Raw genomic sequence first — 26,441 nt, 5'->3', positions numbered from 1 at the left:
CAAAGGGGGCTCAGACGCCATCTTGGAAAACATGGCTCCCACGATTTAACGCTACCGGTGTTCGCGGTCGGGAAAAATCATGGTAGTTCGTTGTAAAACCACTGCCACCAGCCATTTTGATATGAAAGGGTAGCATTTGACTGCTACATGAGTTTCTAGGCATAGAGGATCCTAGGTAACCCCTCCAGCACTCTATTGTAAGATAGTGTGTGCTGGGTCTAGGAAGTTGAAAAGACTAGTAAAGTCAATTTCACTTTACTTTCTCTGGGAAACAGTAGTTTATCCCAGAGAAGGTATTTAAACCTTGCGACAGCCTAAAATGCTTCCCTATGTCACCATACTGAGGGTGCTTTGTAACACAAACAAGATGATGCTTATGGAGTTTAGACTCCATTTCCAAAGAAAATAAACACAGAAAACACATTGAAAATGAAAAGTTCAAAGTCCCAAAGTTTAGCAAAAGAGCTGGAGGGCTCCAAGGTAGAGGGAATTCGCACATTTATGAGAATTCACCCCAACACCATGGAAAAGGGCTTCGCTGCCTTCCTACAAGAGATCTGAATAATGCGCTCAGATATCAATCAGAAGCTGGAGAAACTGGATCAAAGAACGGACAAGGCAGAAGATAGGCTGAATCAACTCGAGTCCAATCAATCGTCGTCCTCTGTCCTGGAGGCTCAGATGGACGCAAGACTTGCCGCTTTGGAAAGAAAGGATGAGGAAAGAGCCCTCCAGATGGACGATTTTGAGAACAGGGAGAGAACAACCTCTGAGTCTTTGGTATACCAGAAGTGGAAGGGGAAACCGAGAGGGAGATCTGCCGGGTGGACAAAGACGTGAAACGCCTGCTGTTCGGTAATGAAGCAACCACAGAACCCACAATAGACAGGGCACACAGAGCAGGAGGCAGAACAGGGGGTCCCCGCTCCATCCTGCTTCGCTTCCACTATTATACAGAGAAGATGAAGGTCCTGGAAGAGGCTAAAAAAGCCAGAGGTTTAACGTAAAACGACGCAAGAATCTCCGCCTTCACGCTGGCCAGACGGAGGCTATGCCGCCCCTTGACTCAATGCTTGCGAGAGAAGAGTTTGCTACCGGTGGTGCTACTGGTTCTCTCTATCCTTTGAATACAAGGGCCAAAGAATACGTCTGGTTACCGAAGACATTAAAGGGGCGATTCAGGAATATACAGAACCCTCCAACGACCAGAGGCAACCTACCGGGGTAGCTGCAGCCAACGCAGGAGGAAAAGGGAAAGCTTTGGATAGAAGGCAGATTCCCCGGACCCAGGAAAATTAAGTTGAACACCCCTTCCCCGACACGTGATAAGAAGTCCCGACGATAGATGGGGGCCCGGAACTGGTATGAGGAAACTGTCCAACGACCTGAATTGAATCACAATGAACCTCCCAAGGGAACAACAAGTATGGGGAGAGCATCGGCAAAGAGGCAATAGTGGGGTGGGAGAGGGGAGTTTAGAAGGGGGTTCAGAGAGAGAAAAACAGGATACGGAAGGAGGCCCGGCCAAGGCGGGAACCATGGTGGTCCAGTCAAGTACCAAAAATTGATCGAACTATTTTGCTGGACGCCGGTAGAGGAGGGAGGAGGGGCATGACAGGGTGCAGGGAGTTACTGTTGAAAATTAGTCAAGAAGTAGGGGGGAGCAGTTGGGGTCCAGCTCCACCCAGGAGGGAGGTGGGAAGGGGAGGAAGCAAACAAAGGGGAACAGTGGTTTCAGGTTCACGTCGAACCACTCAACAGGGGCAAAAGCAAGGCAGGATAGGTCTGGGGGGAGGACCCGGTGACACGCTCCAGAGGTATTTCCATTCGAGAGAATGGCTGACTGCCTCCCTGTACTGTAGATTGTCTCTCTTAACGTCAGTGGAATGAACTACCCCACGAAAAGATCCGTCCTAGGCAGGGAATTTAGAAGGGCCAAATTAGACCTGCTCTTCCTCCAAGAGACACACTGGGTGAGGGGTAGGGAACCGGCATTTCAAGGTAGTGGGGTAGGGGAGGTTATTCACGCCTCGTACAAAACAAAGAAGAGGGGGTGGCGATCATCATGGCCGGCGATATAGGCTTTAAGACAGAGGCCACGATTAAAGACCCACAGGGTTGCTACGTATTAGCTAAAAGAAAGATCCAGGGAGCCCAGCTTAACTTAGCAGTGGTTTACGGCCTGAATGAAGGTCAGGTGTTCTTCTGGGAGGGGGGTAAAAGGATAAATTGAAACTTTGTGTAAGGAACTCCAATCATAGCGGGGTGGGGGGGACTTGAACATGGTCACTGACCCCGGGAGAGATAGGAAGAGAATGTCATCCCGATCCACTTAGGTCACAGACGACCCCGCATCTTGGAGTTTCTGCAGGATCAATGAGGAAATGGGTTTAGTGGACTCGCTTCAGGGCTCGGGAGGGGAGGGAGGTGATCTGCCGTTTACCTACTATTCGTAAGCCCATGAGGCCTTCTCCAGGACCGACTATGTCCTGGTGGATAGCTCACTGCTGGCCCATGTGAAGGACCACAGGGTTGACCTGGTAAAGATCACCTTAATGGGGGGTTGGGGTTGACGAGGAGGAAGATGGAAATGCAACGACGCCCTGCTGACTGACCCGTTATTGCGAAAACGGTGCTGGAAAAGATAATAGAGTACTTTGCGCTGAATGATAACGGGGAGGTTAGCCTGCATATTCTGTGGGATGCTTTGAAAGCCACCATTTGGGGAACCCTGATAAAGGTGGGGGCACAAAGGAAAAAAGAGGGAAGCTCAAGATAAAGCCCTTTGGGAAAAAAATAGCAGAACTTCAACCGGGTCAGGTGTCGGGCAGGTCTATCACCCAGGTACAAGCGGTGGCCCTTGATCAATGTAAGACCCAATTAAAAGATCTCCTACTGTCTAAAAAGGAAAGGAGTCTCCCCTACCTCAAACAAAAGTATTACGAGAAGGGGGACAGGGCAGACAAAATTGTAGCATGGAAATTGAGGGAAGCCCATAAAAGTAAAATGGTGAAAGCTTTTAAATCCGACGATGGTCCATTAACCTACGACACCCTGGGCATAGGGGGGCTTTCAAGGGGTATTACGAGAAGCTATACAAGTCTGAGTACAATGGGAACGGTACCCCAATTGAAAACTTTCTTGCACTATGTTTTAGAAGTCTTTGTAGAAAAGAAGAAATCAAAGCAGGGCCACAAGCTGATTAGGCTTGTGTGGTAAGGAAGCTGTTAGCAACTCTATAGAAGCAACCCAGACAAGTCTCAACTGAGAACAAGTGAGATTAGACAACAAGAGGCAAGTTCTCTTAGACTTTACAGTACCTTTGGTTAGAAGAAAAAAGGCTTTGGCTGGCTTCTGTTCCTGTTCAACTCTGCAGATCTCGTGTTCCTGGGCCTCAGTGGTGGGGACAAGAGGGAGCACGTCTGGAGGACTCCTGCACTGCAACGGGACAGTCAGCGACAGAAAAGGACCAACTTCTATTCAGTGGCACTTTGCGTTTTCAGCTCCTTGAGTGTAAGCAAATAGCAACACTGTGGACTCTTGGCTGTTGAGATGGGCTTTCCTTGCATCTGTGGTCCAGCACTCAGTGGAGGTGGCTCGGGCTCGATCAGTCCTGCTTCCTGGGAGTCCAGAGGATCTTCCCGGAGCTCTTGGCCAGCTTAAAAACAAAGCACACAATTTGGTATTCCTCTCCCTGGCTATTTGGTTCCAGCAGCAACGGCAGTGGAAATTTAACCAGCTCTGAGAGGATGTCCAGGTGGCTTACTTTGGAGTTGATTGGTCCCACCAACTCAAGTGGAGAAGTCGTCCTTGCAGGGCTTCTCTAGTCAAGGCGAATTCGGAGTTTTAGCACAGCAGCAGGGCTTCACCGGGCAAAACAATGGTTGAGGAGTTGCAGCAGGCGTCTCTTCCAAGTTCTTCTCCGAATTCCTTTGTCCAGTGGTCAACTCTGCCTTCCAAGCCAAAAAGCCTCGCCTTTTATGCAGGTTTCTCCCATTCATTCCAGCCTAGCTGTCAGTCACCCAGCAGGGTGGCTGTCCTTGCCAGACAGCCAGCTGGCCAATCAACTATGAGTGCATTCCTGTTCCCTAGGAGACTAAGCACAGGGAGTTTCGGGCACCTGCCTCGCATCCTGCCCCCGCCGGACACCCTGGGGCCAGAGACGGGCTTCACTCGTTAATCCTGCCAAAGACAAAACGAACCAAGGGACCAAACCTGGTTTGGGGCGCAGAGTAAATCTCAGGAAGGACCTTGCCACAAAGAAATGGCGAAAAAAGATGACCAGGGCCATTTTGACAAAAAATTGCACCCTTTGGTGCTTTACTGCAGCTGCAAATGCAGCCTGCGGTAAAAGCACACCACAGTAGTTAAAAGTAAACCATTGCCACCAGCCATTCACAGAGGAAAGGGTAACATAAAATTGTTACATGAGAAGCTAGACAAAGGGGATACTAAGTAACTGCTCCATCACCCTATTGTAAGATAGTGTGTGCTGGGTCTAGAAAGTTAAAAGTGTAAGTAAAGTCAATTTCACTTAACTGTTCTTAGAAACAGTAGTTTATCCAAGAGAAGGTATTTAAACCTTTGGGAAATCTAAAAGACTTCCCTGTGCTACTGCACTCGGGGTGCTCTGTGACTGTTACGCTCACCTAGTCTCTGCGGAGGAGTTGGGGCACGGTTGCAGCCCTCCGGGGGGGGGGCAGGTCGCTCGAGTCCGACTTCGCCCTCTGCGCTTATGTGGTTACTGGTGGTAATAGGTGATGCTGCTCAGGACTGCTCCTGTTGATTAGGTTTGGTGAGCACTCTTCTGCTGCTTCTGGCCGGGGCGCTTTTATGATCTGGACCGAGTTCCTTCACTGGTCTCTTGCACGTGGTAGTCCAGTCCTGTTGCGACTAAGCTACTATACTTCAGGTAAGTGTTCCTGTTTGCCTTTTTCTTTCCTCGTCTGGTTTTGTTGTATTGTAAAGTCCGTTGTCTCGTATTGCTGTCCGTTCCAATTTTGATGTTTGCTCTTTTGCTTTCTTTCGTTGCAGTTGATGTTGCCGGCCCGGCAGAAGCTGCAGAGCTTGTGGCGGCAGCCGGAGAGAATGAGGATCGAAGCTGCAGCGGTACAGTAGCTGGTAAGTTGTTAACTAGGGGGCACGTGGTGTTCAAATGCGGTGCGGCCCTAGGACGGGTGTTCTAACCTTGTCTTTCTTGTGGTTGCGGTGCTGCGGCGTCCAGATCAAGATCAATGGATGTCAGGAGATGAGTCTGCAGATCAAGTGATGAAGCACTTGTTTCCTGGAGTTGAGTTTGCAGGAGAACGCCTGGTTTCAAAGGTAAGTAAACTGGTCCAAGCGGCGGTGAGCGTCAGGTTGCATGCAAATGCACAGTAACGCGAAGCACCGGCCTTCAGGATGGAGCAGCTTATATCGCGGAGCTTCTGAAGCCACGCCCACCAGGTTCAGCCTGCCTGCCACACCCGATGAGTCAGCACATGAGGATGTTCTCTGGAATAAAGGCTTTCAGCTCCTGGAAAGTTCTTGTAAAATAAAAGCAGCCCTGCACTGAAATAAAGTAAAAGCACTCCTGCACTGAAATAAAGTGTTCCTGCTCACATCTCTATATGAGCCTGGCGTGCCAGGACTGAGTCCAGCCACAGCCCCTGTGTTTATGGGTTCCAAAAGGACATAAGTGAGTCAAGTGACCCATTGCCTCCATGACTAGATGGTGTGGTTTTTGTGTTCTGGGGCCTGTAGCCAAGACAGCGACACAATGAAAAGATGATGACCATGGAGTTTGTCAGACTCCATACTTTACAAAGAAACACAGAAAACAGAATGGAAAGTACAAAGTCGCAAAGTTCAGCAAAAGAGCTGGGGGTCTCTAAGGTGGGAGGAATTTAGCACTAAACTGAAAATTCTCCCTAACATACAATTTCTATGCGGACGACACCCAACTATTTCTTTCCTTCTCCTTCCCTCCAGAAATCTACCTTAATCTTTTCTGCTTGCCTGGTTGCAATCAAATCTTGGACGTCCTCCCAGTATCTCACCCTTAATGCTGCAAAGACCGAGGTACTGTTTTTTCCCTGCCAACAATCTTTCTCCTCATCTTACTCCCTCCTTTATATCCTTTCCACCTTCTAAGCTTCCAATTTCATCTACAGCTTGTAATCTTGGTCTCTACTTTGATACAAATCTCTCCTTTTCTCGCCACTTCTCACTAACTGCCCGTACTTGTCGCTTTCTCCTACATAATATTGGTACGGCTTGTCCATTTCTTACTTCCCAGGCATCCAAACTTCTAATCTCCAATACGTTTCTCGACTGTTCTATTGCTCATCTGTTCTATTTGGCCTCCCTAACTCTTATTTTGCCCCACTTAAATCAGTGTTCAACTCTTCCATTCGTCTTTTGCGTCTTCTTTCATCGCGGGACTCTTACTGCATCTCCTAAAAGACTTGGTTGGTTATCTTTCCATTCTCAAATTAAATTCAAACTTTCTTTGTCTTGTATTTAAATCTCTTCATGGTCCTGCTCCCATCCATCTTGCTGCACTAATATCTTTCACGCTTTTTGTTCTTCTCACTTTTTACTCTTGGCTCCTCGTCCCCCGTGTGCTCAGTCCTGTTTTCGTTTCTTTAAGCTTGTTGCTCGTCTCCATTGGAACACTTCTGCTTTTTCGTCGCTCCGTTTCGTGGTTCTCGGAAATCCCATCCACTTCAAAACATTTGAGTGATTGTTCTCTGGATTTTATTGATTATACACTTATTTTGTAAACATTTGTATCCTATTGAAAGTGATTTTGGCTTAAAGTACTAAATAAAATATAAATAAAATATAAATGTCTTTGATGAAGACGTTTTCGACTTTGATGGCAATGGAGGCTTTGATGTTATGAATGGCGTCACTGGCGTCGATGGGCCTGCTGGCGTCGACAACCTCGGCTTGTCTTTTGACTTATTACTACTCGAAGGTTCCCCAATGATTTCTCATTGTGTCGAGACCTCGGCGGCACTCAATGCGGATCTGGCCTTCATTCCGGGCTCAAGGGTGCGCAGGATTTGGCTCAAGCCCTTTCCTTACTTGCTTCAGAAGGCGCGATAGGAGCATGGCCTGCCTGCTTGGAGGGTTTCTGGCTCTCGAATATCTTAAGCATTTCTTGCCTGAAGGCTTCCCAGGCTATAGCTCTCTCAGGAGAAGAGGACGTCGAAACAGGCGATTTATGGTGCCTCTTTGACTTCCTCGAGGAGGAGTGGTGGGAGCCACTCCTTGACCTCAACCTTTTTGCCTTCTTTCTTCGAGGAGAGTCACCTCTCGCTTTGTCAGGTTTCTTCGACATGGTAGTTAGTGGGGATTTCTTATGGAATCTACCTACCGCCAATTTCCCCTTACGCTCCTTCAGAGCTTTTCCTGCCATCGATTGATATTTTGAACAGGCCGAAGTCTTGTGCTCCACAACGAGACACCACAAGCATACTCGATGCGGATCGGTCAGCGACATCTTGGCATCGTATGCTTGACACTTGTTAAACCCGGTCTTCGGGGCAGTCGGTGTCTGAAGCCAATGGGTGCTGCGTGTGCTATATATGCCTTCAATGACATCATCCTCGAGACAGAGGCCCTCGAGGGATATCAAGTCGACCGCATTGATGCACAGCTACCAGGGAAAAAAAACATTCCAAAGTAGCTGAAGCTGGATATTGGAGATATCAAAGATGAGGACTACGTGGGAGGACACAATCAATTCGAAGTGGGTTAAGGAGTTACTATGTAATGTTAAAGGACATTTGTACAGCGCACTATCACCACTGGAGTGGTCGCCTGGCGCTCTGGCGGCTCTGACAGAGGAGGGGGGGGGGGGTTAGTGGGAGGAAGCTGGAAAAGTGCAAGAGCACTAATCTCCCAACAATCCGCATAGGGTGGTGTGTGCTGGACTCACAAAATACAAATAAGACAAAAGTCATCTTACTATTCTTGGGAACAGTAGTTCACCCACAAAAATGTATTTACACATTAAGATAACTCCGAGTTCTCAGTGGCACTGCACAAACTGTGCTGTGTCACAATGCAAAAAGCAGATGCCTAGGAGTTTACCAGACTCCATTAAACATTGAGAGAAACAGAATCCTAGTCAGGAAAACACATGGAGTGGGGGAAATGGTCCCACTCACTCAAGAGTAAACATTAAAAACCACTGAGTGCAGCAAAAGAGCTGGGGGGTCTCTAAAGTTAAAGGGAATTGGCACAGAAATAGAAAATTTTCCCCAACAGCATGACTGACCGGGCCAACTACCCTTGAAATACTGATTGTATTCTAAAAGTATATCTAACCTGGACTTATCCCCCCAAATAGTATATTACTATCCTGAAAGTATAATCTTCTGTTTGACTCACCTTGACTTGCTTCTGGTACTGCCGGATAAGGTTATACCTCGGTTTGCATTCCATAGATATTGATTTGGTTTTTATGATTGTGTTTATATGATATTATAGTACTTACTTACCCAAGAATGATCTTTCTCCATTTGTATTCAAATAAACCCTTTATTTTTAAAATACATAGTGTTTTAGTGTTTCTTTGGACCATATATATGCTATCATTTCTTTGTACTAAACAACAGCCCTCTCTCCCTCCTAAAATAAACCTGGCTGCTCTATTCATACATTCTCAGGTGGTACAGCCTTATACGAAGAGTTGAATTTATGTACTGCCTCAGATGTATGGTTTTATGAAGCCCTTAGTTGGACTTCAGAAAAACTGTCCTAACACATCCTAACAAAGACTGCAGGGTCTCTGGAGAACTTTACCTCTGGACAGCCCCAGGAACCTCGCACTGTACTTGCGACAGGCATCTGGACTCTGTTTCTTCGTTCTTTATGCTGTCTTTCCTGGAAGGCTTCATCTTGATACTCATTTCAGGGTCCCATGTTCGGATCTAAAGGTTTTCCACACTTCTGATCGGACTAACATTGGAACTGCAACTGTTGCATTTTCTTTTTAAAATTAAGTTGAGACCTTTTTCTGCAAAGAACACAGCTTTTCTGCGACCCAATGACCTCCTTCGAACTGCCCTTTTCCCACTTTTCTAAAAACAGAAAAAGGAAACGGTTTACTAGCCTTTTAAACTTTCTCCCCATCGTGGAAAAAATACTTTTGAGCTTCCAAGACATTTTCGAAAATGTAAGCCACATATATATTACAAAGTTTTACTTAACCTGTGCATATAGTGATTTTCCTTTTGCCTGATGTACATAAAGATTGGATTTTGCTAAGAATACACTGTGTGGACAATCCTTTCTTGAAAATTTATCAAAATGTGTACTTAATTTTCTGACCACCATTCTCAGCTCTTGAGAGTTAGGCCTTGGCTATTCTGCCCTTTAACCTGTTGGAGAGTCTGGTATATGGTAATCTCCCTAACAAGAATGTCGGAGAAAAAAAATAACTTACGTGAGAGGCATACACTGGTGCTCTTGGGAAGACCTTACATCCATCATTGGCCTCAACATTTTGCAGTTTAAGTACAAGTTTAGGTACAGCCCACTTGAATGAATCATGCAGATACCAGGCAGAACTCCTATGTGACCAGGGGACGGCAGCAACTACCTAATCCTCACCGGGGGGGTTGGGTATTATGAGGGGCGATCGCATAGGAGGAGACGGCTGTCAGGGAGAGGTTGTGACCCCCATCAGGAGAGACGTGGTATTCTTACCTTACAAGAAAAGAAACCCTCAAATTCCAAGTCCTTGATGACTTATATCACTCCTTATCAAACCCAGAAACACCCTCCTGAAAATCACTCGGGTCGAGATACCACTCAACACAAAAATCTACCATCTCCTGTTTTTAACGTTTTCTCAAGTGAAAGTTCTGAACAAAATCACTATAGAAACCTTCGACATTATGTGAACTCGAACTGCCATAAGGCCCCAGATAACTGAGACGAGGGAGAGGAGTTGATGTAGATTGAAGAAAAGTCAAATCAGAACGAGCGGATTAACTGTTTTGGAAGATCACAAGGGGGCAGGATATTTGCACTGGAACTGCAGAGAGCAGGAAGCGGTACGCAAGAGGACTGCACCGAAGGAGAGCAAGAAGGTAGACAAGTCCAAAAAGCAGCGCGCAGTCATCTGAGCTGCTTACCGACGTGGCGTGAGACCATGAGTGACGCTGCAGGGATCACTGCAAGACTGACAGAAAAACAGCCGTAGCAACAGAGCTACCAGAGACGCGATCACACAGCGGCACCGGTCTTTGATCCCGGTCACAGAGAAACACTCGGGTGAGCTGGAAGCTGTGGGGAGAGTCAGAGGAAGGCCTGCAGAGTAACGGAGGCTGTCCGAGAGAGGGAGCATCATCGAGACTGCGTGTGTTAGGCAAGATTTTATGTAGTAACCCTGTGGGAGACTACACCAACCTTGTCCTCTTGGCAATAGATACCAAACTATTGGTAAAGGTCTGTACTACACAAGTTGGTAGAGTGACTAAGCAGCCAGACCTATCTCAAGAAGGGTAATTGTGAGTTGTAGAGGTGTAACAGAGGTTCACAGATACAAATAGTCAAGTAACACTTTTTACTCAAGGTATTCTAGTAAAATTATTATTTATTAATTTACCAGTCAGTTTTAAAATAAGCCTTCTTTAGAAAAGGCAATATACAACAATAACACTTCAAAAACACTTCCCCCAGATTTCAGTTAAGCACGTAGACAACCTTTTGGTAACACACACACACACACACTTCCACCCCCCCCCCCTCCACAAGATGACTAATAGCTAGGACACTGTGGACATTGATATATCACTTTTAACACTTAATGCAATACTGAGTTGAAAAGGTTTCCTATACTTTTATTTTTAAAAAGGAACCATTCCAGAATGGTTTAGTTTTAAAATAAAAGTGTAGGAAGAAGTTGAAACGTGCACTTTCAGCGCACTGCACTGAACGTTCCCTTAAAAAGCAGTTGCAAGTGTTTGGGGGGTGTATTATGTGTGGGAGGGGACGTGGTGATGGGGTTTGTGGGGAGTGGGTGCAGGCCAGCAGAGAACAGTTCCACTCCTTCTTTTTGTACACTTCGACCACTGCTACTTTAAGTCTCCAGTGAGACAGACAAGAAGAGGTAAGTACCCCTTTAGTCAAGACAGTACCTTAGGTTGGAAGAAGAAGATCCAGCTGGCTTCTGTTCAGATTGCAGTCTTGCAGTTCCTGGTCCTCAGTCGTGGGGACAAGAGGGAGGACGTCTTGAGGACTCCTGCATTGCAGTTTGAAGGTTGGCGGCAGCGGCCAAGGGCTCTTTCCAATTCAGCGGCACTTTGCGGTTTCAGCTACCGGTCAATAGCACCACTGCGGTTCTTGGACACCTGGTGGGCTCCCATTGTTCTGGGGTCCAGCACTCTGTTGAGGTGACTCAGGCTTGGGTTGTCCTCCTTCGAGAGGGTCCTTAGGCTCTTCCTGAAGCTCGGGTCTGGCTTAATGACGATGCACTCGTTCCTGGTGTTCCTGTCCCCTGGCACTTGGTTCCAGCAACAACAAAGAAGTACAGCCAGCAGGGACAGGGGTTCCCAGTACAGGTCGTCTTGGGGTCAGCTGGTCCCACCAACCCAAGGGAAGAAGTAGTCCTTTCCGTGCTTCTCTAGTCGATATGAAATTTGGAGCTTCAGCACTGCAGCAGGGCTTCACCAGGCAAACCAACAGTGCAGGAGGCGCAGCAAGCTTCTCTTCCAGTTTCTTTGTTCGGTTCCTTCGTCTAGTGGTCGACTCAGCCTTCTGTCCAAGCGACCTTGCCCGTTATGCTGGTTTATTTATTTTATTTTATTTATTTAGAGTTATTTAAAGCGCACGTCAGCCCGGGGGCATCATGGCGCTGTTACATGAAGACATAATCTGGTTACAGTGGAAGGAAGATGGTTACAGAGCAAATTTCATTACATGACACATTGCGTAGCAGACGTAAGAGACCAAGTGTAGGTGACGGGGGAGGATGTTAGTTGAATAGTGTAGTTTTAGTGTAGTTTTGAGGGACTTGCGAAAGGAGTATAGTGATGGTTCTGCTCTGAGTGAGTTGGGGAGGGCATTCCAGAGCTTAGGTGCTATGTGTGGGAAGCCAATGCCGCCGGCTTTGGCTCTTCTCACAGTGGGCACTCGGAGTTGGTTGGCATGATGGCTTCTTCTAGGACGGGTAGAGGAGTTCTTTGTTATCGTTTCAGATAAGTATGGGGGTGCTGTATGATTGATGCACTTGTGTGTGAGAGTGAGAATTTTAAAGTTGATTCTTTCCTTGACTGGGAGCCAATGGGCGCGTCTTCTGGCCTGTGAAATATGGTCAGTTTTGGGGATGTGTAGTGCAGCCCGGAGGGCGTTATTTTTCACTATTTGAAGCCTGCTTAGGTTTTTAGAGGATGTGCCTGCCAAGACGGTGTTGCAGTAGTCCAGTCTGGCACCTATAGTTACTCTGGCTATGGAGAGGCAGTTTGGCATGGTAAGGTAGGGTTTGATGGCATAGATGAGTTTGGTGGACAGTGCAGATGCTGAGGTGATGGCGCTAGTTAGTTTGGTCATGGAGAGTGTGGCATCTAAGTAGACTCCTAAGGTCTTGACGCCAGTGGAGACAGGTATGTTAATACTCTCAATGATCATGTGAGAGTAATCGGGGCTGAGTTTAGCTAGTGTTTCGCTGGGGGCTAGGATAATTATTTCGGTTTTGTCTCTGATTAAGCAGAGACCATTGATAGCCATCCAGGTTCGGATGGTGGAATAGATTTTGAGGAGGGCTTCCGAGTCTTGGTCATAATCTCCGGAAAGGGGGAGGAGAACTTGCGTGTCATCGGCGTAGTTTGTGTAGGCTATGTTGAGTGAGTCCAGTAGGTCAAAGAGGGGTTTGGTGAATAGGTTGTAGAGGGTCAGTGCAGTGCAAGACCCTTGTGGGACTCCACTACTTATGGTGGTGGGGGGGGGCGCTGGCCTGGTCAGAGTACACTTTCATGGCCCTACCTTCAAGGAAGGATGTGATCCAGGTGGTTGCTTTATGGGAGAAGTGAGCGGCATTGAAGATGTGAGAATGCTGTGGTCGAACAAGTCGAATGCTGCAGAGAGGTCGAGCAGTAGGAGGAGAGCAGGTTTGCCTGTGTCCATTATCTTGGTAATTTGATTCTTTAGATCTAGAAGGGCAGTTTCAGTCCCGTGTCCTTTGTGGAAACCTGATTGTCTTTTGCCTAGGATGGTGTTGGTTTCCAGGTAGTGTTGGATTTGGTTGTGTGCAGCTTTGTCTAGGATTTTGAGGAGGAAGGGAATGTGGTGATGGGGCGATAGTTAATAGGGGAGGAAAGCTCGAGAGAGGGTTTTTTCAGGAGTGGGCGAACCCAAGCTTCTTTTAGGCATTGTCGTACTGTTCCGGATGCGAATGAGGCATTGATGAAAGCCATGATGATAGGGGTGAGGGGTTTTGAGCACTCTTTGATTAAGGAGGGTGGGTGGATATCCCCTCTGCAGGTGGAAGGTTTGATTTTTTATTGAGAAGATCCTGGACTTCTGACTCCAAGACTTCTCTGAAAGCGAAAAGGGGTGTTTGTGAGGAAGAGTTGTTAGTGGGTGGTGTGGGCGAGCAGGTGGGGGTGTTGAGAGTTTTGCGTTGGGAGGCTATTTTGTTTTGGAGTGTGTTGACTTTATTCAGGAGGGCAGACTGAATGCCTGTGCACCATGCTTCATCCTTGATGATTTCGTCTGGGCTGGAGGCAGGTCTAGTGAGTTCTTTGAATACGGAGAATATTTCTCTTGATTTGGAGCTGGCATTAGTAATTCTCTGGTTATAGGATTTCGGTTTCTCCCATTCATTCGCAGCCTAGCTGTCACTCACACAGCAGGGTGGCGGTCTTCCAAGCACAGCCAGCCAATCACCTTTGAGTGCATTCTTGTAACCAAGGAGACTAATCACAGGGAGTTTCGGGCACCTCCCTCGCTTCCTGCCCTGCCAGACACGGTGGAGCCAGAAGCGGCTTTCAGCATTGAAGCCCGCCAAAGACAAAACGAACAATAAAGACCTCACGAGCAAGAAATGGCGAAAAAAGAAGACCGGGCCATTTTGACAAAATTGGCACACATGGGTACAATTCTGCAGCTGAGGATTCAGTCTGTGGGAAAAACGCCCAATGATAGGGAAATTAAACCACTGCCACCAGCCATTAAATGTAATGAGGGTAACAAAATGTTTTACATGAGTAGGTAGAAAAGGGGCTAAGTACTTCCACATAAGATGTACTGGACCTACACAGGAAAAACAGGTAAGTAAAGTAAATTTCACTGTACTACTCTTGGGAACAGTGGTTTACCCAACTGAAGGTGCTGTGCGTCACAATACAAAAGTTGATGCCTATGGAGTTTGTCAGACTCCAAAACTAAAAGAAAAACAGAGTCCAAGTCAGATAAAAATACATGAGTGAGAGAAGGGTCTCACTCACTCTAGGATAAGAGTCCTAAAGGCCAACAAAAGAGCTGGGGGGTCTCTAAGGTAGAAGGGAATTAGCACAGAAATGAGAATTCTCCCTAACACTCGTCCCCTCCTACCCCCCCAGACTAAGGGACGTGAGGATTATATCCACTCCTGGATGAATCTCCTAATCCAGTCGGTCATCCTTTCCGGAGAGACCATCAACATTTTGGTGATTACACCCGGACCTGTGTTCTATGGTGAAATCAAACCCTTGGGAGTCTGATTGACCACCTTAACAATTTAGGATTCTGCCCCTTCATCTGCATTAACCATCTCAAGGGTTGGTGGTCTGTCAGATTTACAAAAGTAGATCCATACAAGTATGGTCTTAACTTCTTCAGAGACCATACAATGGCAAAACAGTCACATTCCATAGTTGCCCACCTTGTCTCACAGTCCTTCAGTTTCCTACTGATGAAGCAGATAGGGTGCTCCCTGCCTTTCTCATCCAGTCGACTCAGAACTGCACCTATCCCTGTATTAGAAGCATCTATCTGTACAATAAAGGATTGGTTGTAGTCAGGAGCTCTCAAGAATGGAGCTTGACAAAGGGCTTTCTGAAGTCCTTCAAAAGCCTGAGTTAACTCCTCATTCCACCTGACCTTCTTGGGGAATTTGGGTGAGGAGATCACATTCAAGGGAAAAGCTACGGTCCCATAGTTCTCAATTAAGTTCCTATAGTACCCAATGAGACCTAGAAATGCTCTCACTTGGGTTTGAGTAGTAAGGGTGGCCCGGCCTTGTACAGATTGTCCTTTGCTAGGCAATGGCATATTTTCACCTCCTCCTACCTCATGCCCGAGGTAGACCACTTTGCTCTGACCAATTTGACATTTATTAGCCTTTGTGGTCAGATGGGCCTGTTCAAGAGCCTGCAAAACATATCCAAGGTGGTCAAGATGTTTTTCACAAGTGGGGCTGAACACGGCAATGTCATCCAAGTATGACATGTCCTCCATCCCATTCAAAACTTTATTCACCATCCTCTGGAATGTAGCAGGTGCAGTTTTTAGTCCAAAAGGCATAACCTTAAACTGGTAGAGGCCTGCTGGGGTAGAACATGCGGTTTTCTCTTTGGCGTGGTGTGTCAGAGCTATTTGCCAATAGCCTGAGGTCAGGTCAAATGTACTGAGGAACTTGGCTGAACCACGTTTGTCCATCAGCTCATCTGTCCTGGGTAAAGGATGGGCATCAGTCGTGGTGACTGCATTAAGAGCTCTATAGTCCACACAGCACCTCAACTCCTTCCTTACTGCTTTTGGTACTAGTACAACTGGACTAGCCCGTGGACTTATAGATGGGTCTATTACCCCAAGATCAAACATCTTCTTGACCTCTTCCTTTATGTTTGATCTTAAATGGTCTGATATTCTGTAACCCCTGCTTTCGACAGGGAAACGGTCACCAGTGAGAATATCATGGTGGCCCCAAGGGGTCAAGCCTGGTGTCAATGAAAACAGGGAAGCAAAGTGATTTAACAGAGTTTTGCTCCTTCAATTATCTCATCCGAAGGTTGTCCCCTGAGGAGATCAGGGAGAGGCTCACTCTCCTCCTCCTCTTGGTCAGAGGCTAAGAGCAAAGCTCCTAGTTCTGCTCTGGAAACCTAAGCATTCAGATGGTTAGTGTGATACACCCTAGGGGCCTTCTTGGGCTTGCCCAAGTGTCATGGCCCCTGGCCCTCACTGGCAAGTCAGCCTTCCAGTTAGGGCCAGGTTAAAGGCCATAAAACCTCATCCAAGACTCTCTTGGAGTCAGTCCTGGCGCCAGGCTCATAACCATCATGAAGACCAACATTAGAATGGGACTATTTACTTGGGACTATTTAACTTGGGGGGGGGGGGGGGGTTCAGCCAACATCATGGAGGCACACACATAGCTCAGTTACAAGGAACTGAGCTATGCGGTCTAGTCTTTTGGGTGTGGCAGGCCTGGCACTACTTTACCTGGACTACTTTGGGTGTGGAAGGCCTGGGACTATTTTACCTAGACTACTTTACCTGAGACTATTTAAACCACAGCAAAACATGCTTTGCGTTATTCTGCTGTGGGCAGCGTAACGCTCACTGTGTCCAGTTCTTTGATGCCAGTTTACCTGAAACCAAGGACCTGCAGAGAGAGAAAGAACACTATGAAACTTGCATGGAACAGTATCCCGTCTTCAATCCATCACCGACTTCAGTTCCACTCACCTGGAATACCATAACTTGGAAAGAGGAGAAAGAAAGACAGCATTAGTAAGCGTTTACTCAAGTTTCCTCCCCAATGAAGAAAGCCACACAATTCTTACCTGGGTAGTCATCTCCTGGTCAGTATCATTGCTGGAACATTACGGCGCTCGGTGAGGAACATAGCAACCTGCAAGGAGAGAAAAGGCACAGGTTAGCAATATAAAAGGCGAAACAGCGCTGCGCATCGTGCATTACTCACCGGACAGCATTGCGCACACCGCGCTTTCGCCTACCGGCCCATGCTCATCTTCAAACTGCATGACAACACCAAAATACCGTTCCATACCTAAACGGAAAGAAGCAAGACATTATTATTCGAACTAAGAGGAACATAAGAACTGCATATAAAGACTGTAAAGCAGCAAACCTACGGAGTCGCAGCAGGCCTGGATTCCCACAGGGGGGGGCTTGCACCAGTGAAGTAACTTGGTCGCTGCTCACCCCCCACATCTACGTGCCTCTGCCATGAGGAGCAGGACAGAGAATCCACCTTTAACAATATTAAGGTGCGGAGAGGGCACAAGGGGGACAAAGGCATTGAGGTCAAGGGAGGTGGGAAAACAAAGACAATCCGGTATTGAATCCAGCTCTCCTATATTACAGACCCATCTTTAACCAAAGGCTTTACCAAGGGACCGGGAGAGGGTTTGAGAGTGCAAATCATCCAACCAGGGCTAGGTGGCGTCCCCGTGGATACCAGGTGAGCGTAACACCAAGTCAACTAAATAATTGACCTCTCCAAGTTTGCCCACAACCTTGAAGCGTCCAATCCGTTTGTCCTGTGAGGGCCTCTGCCTTGTAGGTACCATGACTAGAACAAGCTGGTCTGGAGTAAACTACACCATGTTGGCCTTCTGGTCATGCCAATATTTGACCAGAGCCTGACCTGCTTTCAAGTTATCAGAAGCCTCTGTCATTGTTAGTGCTATTCTCCTTTGGAGACCTAGCACATAGTGACTCTCACTGGCTTGAAAGAAGGAGCACTCTCCAACCCTTCCTTGAATAGGGCCAAAGGGCCTCTAACCGGATGACCATAGAGCAGCTCAAAGGGGCTGAAACCAACCCCTTCTTGAGGGACTTCGCTATAAGCAAAGAGAAGGCATGGCAGTAGAAGGTCCCACTTTCTTCTAAGGGGTTCTTCTAAAGCACCCATCATGCTGTTCATAGTTCTGTTAAACCTCTCCACCAACCCATTGGTTTGGGGATGGTAGGCTGTTGAGAACTTGTAGGTCACTCCAGTTTTTCCACATGGCTTGCATGTAGTGGGACTTAAAATGTGACCCTCTGTCAGAGATGACCTCCTTAGGAAAACCAACCCTGGTAAATATACCAAGAGGGGCCTGAGCAGGGACAGTTCTCATTGGTGTGGCTTCAGTATACCTGGTAACATGGTCTACCACAACCAATATAAATCTGTTGCCTGAAGAAGTTGGAGGGTCTAGGGGACCAACAATGTCAATCCCCACCCCATCAAAAGGAACTCCCACCACTGGGAGAGGCACTAAAGGTGCCACGTTGTTATTGGCTCCACTTGCCAGAAATCTGACAAGTGTGACAGCTCTTCCAGAATGTATCTACTTCAGACCCCATCTTGGGCCAGTAGAAATACAGAGGTATCCTCTCTTTGGTCTTCTTGAAGCTCAAGTGACCAGCTAGAGGGATCTTGTGGGCTAACTGTAAGAACCAAAAGAAACAGTCCAAATCAAATAAAAATACATGAGTGAGAAAAAGGTCTCACTCACTCCAGGATAACGATTAAAAGTCCTAAAGTCCAGCAAAAGAGCTGCAGGTCTCTAAGGTAGAAGGGAATTAGCACCAAAATTAGAATTCTCTTTAACAATGTGCCACGGTCTGGGTCACTACAAGACACTGATGGGTCCACCCAAAGCCATAGGGGACCCCGGGGCATACGGACAGGAATGTAAGCAAACAAAACAATGCGGAAAAAGTTGGAAAAAGTCATACCTCAAGCAAAGAGAAAAACAGTAAAGTGATACAACTGTAGTCTTAAGAGACAGTGAATCAGAGAATAAGTCCTGGTGAAAGGAATACATCAGGCAAGTGAACATTTTAGGGGTAGAGGGAGTGGGGAGGGGATACCTGGCAGGGCAGTATACCAGGGGATCTACATAACCCAAAAGGAGTTTCCTGGCAGAGTCAAAGTCTATAGCAAGATACCTTGCAGGAGATGATACCAGGGGATCTTCTGAAAAGTTTACTAGAGGAGTTCTGGTAGAGTATATCAGAAGGTCCATCAAAGTTGTAAAAGAAACTTACTCATTTTACAAAACACATGGAAAAGGAGTATACCAAACAATGTTACCATCCTAAGGAATTATTATTTGAAACACTTTCCCCATCCTGAAAGAAATATTTGAAAGACACGTTTGCCATCCTAAAGTAACTGTTTGAAAGACACTATTTTGACAACCTCAAGCAATCCTAAAGGAATTGTTGTTTGAAAGACACGTTTTGCTATACTCAAGACATGTTTGTAAGTGTAAGAGCAGGTTTTCTAAATTTCTACCCAACTCCATTAAAAACATTCAACTGAGACAGTACAACACTCCACTCTTAGTATAAGGCTGTACCACCTGAGTTTGTGGTAGCGTAGACAGAGCAGCCAGGCTTATCTTAGGAGGGAGAGAGGGCTGCAGACCGGTACAAAGAATCTGCAACACCCGCTTTAATCAATTTTAACACCGAAAACCAGAAGTATTATAAAAAATAAAGGATTATTTGTAAAATTTAATTCAGCCACTTTAAGCCTTGGGGTAAATACTGGTCAAAGTCAAACACATAAAAAATAAATAAATAGTTGAAGGTACACAGACCAAAGCATATAACCTTATTTGGAACACCTAACAGTAGTTCTAGGGAAGTTAGACCTTTTTAAACACATTCAGTATAGGACACCTATTCTTGGGGAGTAAAACCAATGGTTACTTTCAGATTACATTCAGTAATACCAGGGTAGCAGACCCCAACAGTTGTACTGTGATGCTCAGCAAGAAATCACATAATAAGTCAACTGAACAATATATGTTTGGTGAATAGTGGAACACTTATTCTAGGTACAGTAAAAACGTATAACTATTTTTGTGATAACGTACAGTTATACTAGGCAAGTAAAACCTAAGGATGTAATATTCAATTACAGGTGCTTTTGAGATCAGTGAAACAGACTGAGATAAGCAGTAATTCTTGCAACTTATTTTAGGATGGCGCACAGGTAACTTGAGGTAAGTAAAACCCATATACTTTGTCAAGGGGCTATCAACAACTTGGGGCAGGTATAAACCGAAAACTGTTTTTGTGTCCGTCTAAAACCCAGTGTTACTCTTTTTAAAATGACTCAAGGTTATTCTAGGTAGGTAAAACCTAATGCAGACTTATTCTGTACATGCTAACAGCAAGTCAGGGGAAGCAAGACCCAATTTGGAAATGTACACAATTATTTTTAAAAGAAATAAGTGAAGCCAACAGCATTACTTTTAGGGAAGAGGCACAACCAATTCACAGGCGAGTAAAATAACCTTATATCTACTTTTCAGAATGGCAAAACATTTCTAAGGTAAGTAAACCAACCGTATGTATACTTTCCAGAAAGGTTAGGACATACGTTCTTATAGTGTGAAGACAGTTTGAATCCTCTAATGAAATCTAGGTAAGCCTTTCCCAGCAGTAAAGGTGTGCTACAAATTACAACCTATGTGGGGACAAGCAATGCAAGTCATTAAATTTAAGGAGCCAGGACAGCCCAAGTCAATTGGACTAGGTGAATAGTTCTGATGCACTTCTTGGACAAAGTATTTGACAAAGTCAGATAGTTCAAGAAACTCACTGAAGGAACACAAGCTGTTAAGCCTATGCATGGGGAGTTTAGATCACCCCAAAAAAGGTAAGCCAGTGAACGACTTATGGTAATAAGGTAAATACCCCAAGCACCCACAGTGCCTCTTGTTAGGCAGAATTGCATGCAGTACTCTCTGGGACCACAACACACAATTAGGACTACAGGTGTAAGCCAAACCAACCTTTGGTATAAGTCTGTACTACACTGGTAGTGAGCTGAGCAGCCAGGCTTATCTCAAGAGTGAATGTGAGCAGTACACGAAGTTACACACAGGGCTATCAATCAGAGTTGTTCAAGTAGACACCTATACTCAAGGTTTCTTGGTAAAACACTTATTAATTTATTACACAATCATTTAGAAAACATTTCACTAGAAGGATGCAACTTAATATTATAACCCTATACACTTCAATACAAAACTAAGATTTTAAGACAGTTTGAGCTCCTCTGAAATAGGAGCCAAATGGCAGTTCAGTTACTTAGAAGTGAGCAAAAAGGCAGAAGGTATGTAGAATAGATCACATATACTTTTTAGACAGTGCAAATAGTTTCAGTTCACCAGAAGAGTTCAATTGAAGTCAATAGGCCTCGGACAAAGTCAATGGGCTAGAGTTCAGGATAGGAAAGAGCAGTTCTGGTATCAAACGGTAAAGTCTTTGTGAAAGTTCTCAGAAGTAGGTTAGGCGATAAAGAATCATTTGTTGGGTCCCAAGCTGATTAGGCCTGCAAGTTGGGAAAGTCTCACAAACTTTCACCGCAAGAGTGGCGTTCTCTCAATCGGGTTGGCACAGTACCTTAATATGAAGAAACAAATGCAGCTGAAGTCGTCGGTTCCTGGCAGTTCTTGCAGATCTCACTGTTCCTGCGCCTCAGTCATGGGGACAAGAGGGAGGACGTCGGCGGACTCCTGCACTGCACGGGATCGTCGGAAAACGCAAACAAAATGGAGTCACTTCAGTTCGAGTATTTGTTCTTCAAGCACACAAGCTGGTGTCCTTCTCCCTGGTTAATCTTAACCAGCTTAGAGAATGGTATCCAGGTGGCTTACGAGTTGATTGGTCCCACCAACTCAAAAGGAAGAAGTCGTCCTTGAAGGGGCTTCCTTGTCGAGATGAACTTGGCAATTCGGACCTGCAGCAGGGTTTCACCGGGCAAACCAACAGTCCAGGAGTTGCAGCAGCCGTCCTCTTCCAGCTAGTGTTCGGTTCTTTCGTTCCAGTGGTCAATTCTGCTTTCAAGTCCAAGAGACTCACCTTTTAAACTGTTCTCTCCCTTTAATTCCAGCCTAGCTGTCACTCACCCAGCAGGGTGGCTGTCCTTGCCAGACAGTCAGCCAGCCAATCACACCAGAGTGCATTTGAGTCTCCTAGGAGACTAAGCACAGGGAGTTTCGGGCATCTCCCTCACTTCCTGCCCACCCCAGACACTCAGACGCCAGAGGCGGTCTTCAGTCCTGAAGCCCACCAAAGTCATACGAACAAAGACCAACCCTGGTTTGGCGCACAGAGAAACACTAGAAGGACTTTTCCCAAAAGAAATGGTGAAAAGAGAAGACCAGGACCTGTTTAAACAAAGGGGCTTAAGGCGCCATCTTGAAAAACATGGGTCCTGTGATTTTTAGCTAGCAGTGTTCGCAGTCGGGAAAAATCATGCTACTTCGTTGTAAAACCACTGCCACCAGCCTTTTCAATAGGAAAGGGTAGCATTTGACTGCTATATGAGTATTTAGACACAGGGGATACTATGTAACCTCTCCAGCACTCCATTGTAAGATGGTGTGTGCTGGGTCTAGGAATTTGGAAAGACTTCTAAAGTCAATTTAACTTTACATTCTCTGGGAAACAGTAGTTTATCCCAGAGAAGGTATGTAAACCTTTGGGAAGTCCAAAAGACATCCCTGTGTCAGTTCACTGATGGTACTGTTTAACACACATGAAAAGATGGAGGTATCTAAAACGCCATAATCAAAGAACACAAGTGTAAAACGCACATCAAAATACATGAGTGGGAAAAAAGGGTCACACTTTCCAGGTAAGAAAATCAAGTCCTCAAAAATCCAGCAAAGTTGCTGGGGGTCTCTAAGGTGAAGGGAATTAGCACATTTATGAGAATTCTCCCCAACACCTCTGGTTTGAAGAAAGTGTTCCAGATGGATTCCTCCTTGCTACAGCCAAGCAGACCCTTGTTCCTGTGCCTCAGCCGTGGGGACAAGAGGGAGAACTTCTGGCGGGCTCCTGCACAGTACTTGGGAGAGGGCTTCCTCAGCTATGGATTTTCTTAGATTCAGCAGCTCTTTGTTGTTTCAGCGCCTTTCAAACAGCACTGATGAAGAACGAATATCGCAGATCAGATTCTCGTTACAAAGGTCCAGCACTCTGGTGAGGACTTTTCGGACTTGAATCAGGTCTCTGGAGTTCCAGCAAGATGCCGCAAAGTTTCAGCACGATTCGAACTGGTAAGACCATGCACCGTCAGATGGCTTGAGGTCCCAGGGTATTGCAGCCCGCAAGGTCACAGCAAGATGTGGGATGGCTCAAAATGCAGGTCTTCTTGAGTCTAGTGGGTCTCAACAGGCTCTGGGTTGGGGTCGTTGTTTTCGGAGTCCCCAGGTCAATTGGAAGGAAGGGCTACAGCAGGCTCAGGTTACACAGCAGGCTCTCCAGTCGCTGGTAGTCGGTTCAGCCGCTTTTCCATGATCCTCTTCAGTTTTGGTTGCAGTGGTCGACTTGTCTTCAGCTTCCAGGTTCAGGGTATTTGACAGGAACTACAGTACAACTTCTGCATTCTCTCCCAGCGTTTTAGAAGGGGTGGTCTGGTTGCCCAATCAGGACAGCCAGCCCCCCCACACTGGCATTTGCCCCCATTCAGGCAAGGAGGAAGACAAAGGGCTGTCGAGTTTTGGGCTCCTCCCTAGCTTCCTGCCATCACAGACTGGAGCCTGGGCAGGGAGTCCATGGGACTTCCTCCAAAGATAAAAATCACATACAGGAAGTTCCCGCCTTGGATGTCAGGAGAAGGACAAGAAACACTAAAATGGCGAAAAAAAGACAGTTGCCATTTTGGTAAACAGCCCGTGGTAAAGGTGCACCGGATTAATAAAAAGGTATCACTGCCGCCAGCCATTGAAGGCAAGCTTGTCCCTCTAACAAAATTGTTACAGTTTTAGTGTAAAGGGGATACATTGTGTCTCCCCAGCACTCCACTTAAGGTGGGTTGTGTTGGTTTCACTTAATAAATTGTAAAAGGGATCCAAAGATCTTTTCTACCATTGAGCACTGTAGTTCTCTCAATGTTAGCCAGATAATGTTAAAAAGGGGAGCCCCTAACGCAACCCAGCAACAATAGGCACTTATTGCCAAAATGTTGTCAAAGAGGATAACTTTTAAAAGACACCATGGAGAGTCTAAAAAATGACACCCATAAAAAGAGTAAAAGATTCCGTTACCGAACAGGAAGAGAGACTTTCATCATTCTACCTAAATCCAGGGGAAGGGCACTACCCTCTGGATCCAAGGATTTCTCCTTGGAGAAAGTTACTTCTATTGAAGTTATTTATTTGTTTTGATTATGAACACATTTTGCCAAGTATAGGTTTAAGATATTTCCTCGCACCCTTAGTTGAACATTTTTTGTGAGAGGCTCAGATTAGTAGGTTTTGTACACAAGGATAGCTTGTACGTCTTTAACGAATTGACACAGACTGATCTTCAGTTTTTGTTTCCTAGGTAGGGAGGATCTCGTTCGGATAGGGACAGAGGCCTTCATCCAAACCTTTAAAAAGATGTCTGATGTTGAGAATATTACAACGTTGTGTCCGCCTCTCATGTCTGACTACTCACACCACTAAGGGGTGATTGTACTCTTTAACTTTATGGATGATGCAAAACGTATAAAAAAAAAAACATTTGGTAAGCAAATATTCTTTTCATCCTCACTTTAATATAGTTCCAGCAGTCACTCAATAGGACATCTATAATTGAAATAAGAGCGGACTTGTGTACAGTACTGGGTAAAGATCTTACCTTCACTGGATTTTCATCGTAGGTAGGAGTTCCCAAGTCCATTTCAGCTTCGTTTTCCTGATTCCCATCATCTCCTGGACTGTCCAAGATAGGAGGGTCCCATTGAGTTTGCCTAGAGGAAGATTTGCAACATTTAATTTCAGCAGCATACAATCATGGTTGCATTTAATGAGTACCACTGAGTTGGGAAATAACATCTCTTAGCACATGGAGATCATTACTAGCCTCCTATCAAACAATGAAAATGTTCAGTGCACAGTCAATAACTACTGGTATTGACTGCATTCTGAAATTTTTGACCTCAAACGCATCGAAGGAATCCACAATGCAGTTTACAGGCAGGCTTCATTCAACAAGACACTTCCTCCCTGGAAGGACTTTCTTTTTCATGGCAAAATCCTATTCAACACACCAGAGAAAAAGCACAAATATAGAAGAACAAGTTACTTACCAACTGGTAACGTTCTTTCGATTGGATGTTCCTCCAACGTATTCATCTTAGATGTATTCCATCCAGCTTTGCTGCTCTTTGGAAATTTTTTCGGCAGAGGGCGCCGTGCGTCGATGCCGTCGAGTCGATGGTCCCTCGAAGGCGTCCTTCGAGGGTGACATCATCGGGTGTATAAGTAGCACGCGTGGCGCCCGTTGGCCTCAGTTCTGTTTTTCCCCATTTATATCTTTGATCTTGCACGGTGTAGATTGTGCCGGCAGACAGCTATGAGCCTTGCGAGATTTGAGATGGCAATAACCCAGAAAAATCTACAGAGGGGTAGGTTGGGAGGGCGATGAGGAATACGTTGGAGGAACATCCAATCGAAAGAATGTTACCAGTTGGTAAGTAACTTGTTCTTCGAGTGGATTGTGTCCTCCAACGTATTCCTCATCTTAGATAGACTCCCAAAGCAGTATGGACAATTCCTCTGGAGGAGGGGGTAGATTTTTTCGTTACTCTTAGATGGCTGAGTATAGTACTGCATTTCCAAAAGTTAGCTCCCTAGACTGGGAAGCATCCAGGTTATAGAATTTTGAGAAGGTGTGCAGCGAAGACCAAGTTGCTGCTTCGCAAATGGATCTTATTGGAACACCTCTTTGAAGGGCCGTGGAGGAGGCGATGCCTCTGGTGGAATGAGCCCTTAACCCTTCCGGAGGGTCTTTTTGAGCTAGTCTGTAGAATTCTGAAATGCAAAGCACAATCCAGCGTGAAATTGTCCGTTTTGTCACCGATTGACCCAGTTTCCTTCCTGTGTAACCTATAAACAGCTGGTTGTCCACTCTAAGTCTGGAAAGTCTAGAGATGTAAAAGCTTAAAGCTCTTTTTGGATCCAACCTGTGTAATCTTTCCTCCTCCTTCGAAGTATAGGGTGGCCCAGAAGACAGTGCCTGCAATTCGCTCACTCTTCTTGCTGATGTTAGAGCAACCAAGAAGGCTGTTTTCAACGTTAGTAATCTTAATGGACACGTGTGCATAGGCTCAAAAGGAGCACACATTAAGAATTTAAGACTAAATTTAGATCCCAGATCGGTACTTGAAATGGGTGAGGAAACACATTAGTGAGTTCTTTTAAGAATTGTATTATCAAAGGAATTTTGAAGTAGGAGCATTCTTCCGATGTGCGCTTGAAAATGGAAATCGCCGCAAGGTAACCATTTATTGTTCCAATATGCAGACCTCTATGTGCTAGGGTCAGAAGGAAAGATAATACTTCCGGAATAGAACATAGAAAAGGATCGACATTCTTTTCTCTGCACCAGTTGCAAAACTTTTTCCAACGGCAACGGTATAGACTTTGTTGCTGGCCTTCTTGCCGAAAGCAACACCTCCATAACGTCATCTGGAAGGTTCCAATCCCTGTATCTCA

At 45.9% G+C, this 26,441-nt stretch overlaps 1 protein-coding gene across 3 annotated transcripts in view; it reads right to left on the bottom strand.

Annotated features, from left to right (window-relative positions):
* SETD2 (SET domain containing 2, histone lysine methyltransferase) overlaps positions 1–26,441 on the bottom strand; it is a 1,465,157-nt gene that overhangs the window by 206,211 nt on the left and 1,232,505 nt on the right. For all 3 annotated transcript variants that reach the window (XM_069645793.1, XM_069645791.1, XM_069645792.1), the window contains one exon: positions 24,583–24,694. In XM_069645793.1, the coding sequence (XP_069501894.1) occupies positions 24,583–24,694 (112 nt within the window). The remainder of the gene's footprint in view (positions 1–24,582; positions 24,695–26,441) is intronic.

The sequence above is a fragment of the Ambystoma mexicanum genome, chromosome 2p, assembly GCF_040938575.1.
Source record: "Ambystoma mexicanum isolate Mex_15411 chromosome 2p, UKY_AmexF1_1, whole genome shotgun sequence".
Classification (NCBI taxonomy): domain Eukaryota; kingdom Metazoa; phylum Chordata; class Amphibia; order Caudata; family Ambystomatidae; genus Ambystoma; species Ambystoma mexicanum.
This window is presented reverse-complemented; position numbering and strand designations above follow the sequence as displayed.